The 1,803-nt window shown below is 36.1% G+C and overlaps 1 protein-coding gene across 2 annotated transcripts in view; it reads right to left on the bottom strand.

The window, feature by feature from the left end:
• Window positions 1–19: 19 nt before the first annotated feature.
• Window positions 20–1,803, bottom strand: part of LOC109974786 (troponin I, fast skeletal muscle-like) — a 5,004-nt gene continuing 3,220 nt past the window's right edge. For both annotated transcript variants that reach the window (XM_020625176.1, XM_020625178.1), the window contains 2 exons: window positions 567–743; window positions 20–305 (listed from right to left, as the gene is read on the bottom strand). In XM_020625176.1, the coding sequence (XP_020480832.1) occupies window positions 219–305; window positions 567–743 (264 nt within the window). In that variant the 3' untranslated portion in view covers window positions 20–218. The remainder of the gene's footprint in view (window positions 306–566; window positions 744–1,803) is intronic.

Below are 1,803 nucleotides of genomic sequence, written 5' to 3'. Positions count from 1 at the left end.
ACCAACATTGACTCAGCACTACAGTACCAGTTTAATCTTGAATTACCCATGTGAAGCAGTCACAATCACCTTCTGTTTCATTATTTATTCAATTACCACCATGAAGCACAGAAGAACACCACATGATTAATTTAGTCTATCATTTCACCAACAGCATGGACTCACATAATACACAGAAATGATAGATGCTGGTAAACAGCAAAACAACATGCTGTTGTTTAAGCCTCTGTCTCAAACATCTTCTTCCTGCTGTCCATCCTGGCCTTGTCTTTGATGATCTTCCTCCAGTCGCCGGTTTGTTTGTCCTGAGTGAAGTGTAATAAGTAAGATTCTCTTATTATTTTGTGTTTTCAGGAAGGTGATTTTCAGTTGCAGTGACAGCCTGTTCAGTCTTAAAGTCATGTTTGTATTCTTACAGGTTCAATGTTGTTATCAAAGCTGCAGATATTAACATTTGATTTCAGAGATATAACCAATGAACTCAGAGGAACAAGAGGAATCAGTTAACTCAAAATTAAGTGCTGCGACTCTCTATCTAAGCTTAATATAAAATCAGAAGCACACACCTCTTCTTTCACCTCCTTCTTGACCTGTTTCAAGTTGGCTCTCAGGTCCAAGGACACTTTATGTTTGGAGCCCAGCAGAGCGGCCAGCATGGCATCAGCTGACATCCGCACCTTCCTCAGAGCTGGTTTCTTAAACTTTCCATTGAGATCCTGAACCATCAACTTCAAGTCATTGATCTGACAGAGAAGACAGTTACTGAGACAATTACAAATCTGTTGTATGCTTTAATGGAAAATGACTGATGTGAGTTGTCGTAAAAAACAGGAGTCGATGATCACACATGTTGATGCTGCATGTCAGAATGTACAAATAATTGTCAGGTCAAACAAAATGAGGTTGTGCTGAAGAAATTTATACCAAACACTGGCACGGCAAACATATTTACAAGTGGCATATAAAGGTAAACTCAAAACTACTTAAGTCAACCAAAATAGCCAAATATATTCCAAGACTCCTAAGGTTTAAAGATGCACATAAACTCATTTACAAACACCAGCCTTAATTATTTTTTTATTGTGCAGCAACAATACTAAAGATCTACTGAAAACTAAAACAATGATGTTGACTTTCAGATTTAAACAGGAAGAGAACTGTTGTCTCCTGGTATAAAGTTCTGTGTTTTGTTGCTCACTCATCCACTTCAACCTTTTCCCATATGTGGACTCCTTATATTATGTATCAATAAAATGCACCTTCTGCTAGGTGCAGTTTGTTCTAACTGGGTTAATTGGGAGATAACATCCAGATCAGCTGTTTGGATCTATAAAACTCTTACAACTTACACTTTATATGGAAATAAAAATAATATTGGTTAACAAAAATGTATAGGTGGAAGTCAGACATGACAAGACTAACCTCCTTGTTGGACTTTTTAACTTTTATGTTGATTTGATTTGATTTGATTTATTCTTTCAAGCATGTAAAGACAGTTGATATGTCAACACACATAATTTTACACATATCCAACAAATGCAAATCCAATATCAATTTGCTTATATCTAGTACATGCTTGAATGGAGTAGGAAGAAGTCAGACTTATCCAGTCCTACCCCATGACATCATCTTACCATCATTGGTTTGCAAGCAGTATCTCTACATAAATAATTCTCTTCTACACCACACAAGTAATATACTAAAAAATTATTAAAAAGTGTTAACATTCATACATCACACCCACAATGTTCCATCTGGTTAATCATTAAGCCTGTTCTTGCATATATCTTGATTGACACATAC

The sequence above is a fragment of the Monopterus albus genome, unplaced genomic scaffold (assembly GCF_001952655.1).
Source record: "Monopterus albus unplaced genomic scaffold, M_albus_1.0 scaffold348.1, whole genome shotgun sequence".
Lineage (NCBI taxonomy): Eukaryota > Metazoa > Chordata > Actinopteri > Synbranchiformes > Synbranchidae > Monopterus > Monopterus albus.
Note: the sequence above shows the minus strand (reverse complement) of the source record. Positions and strands in the feature narration are given on the sequence as shown.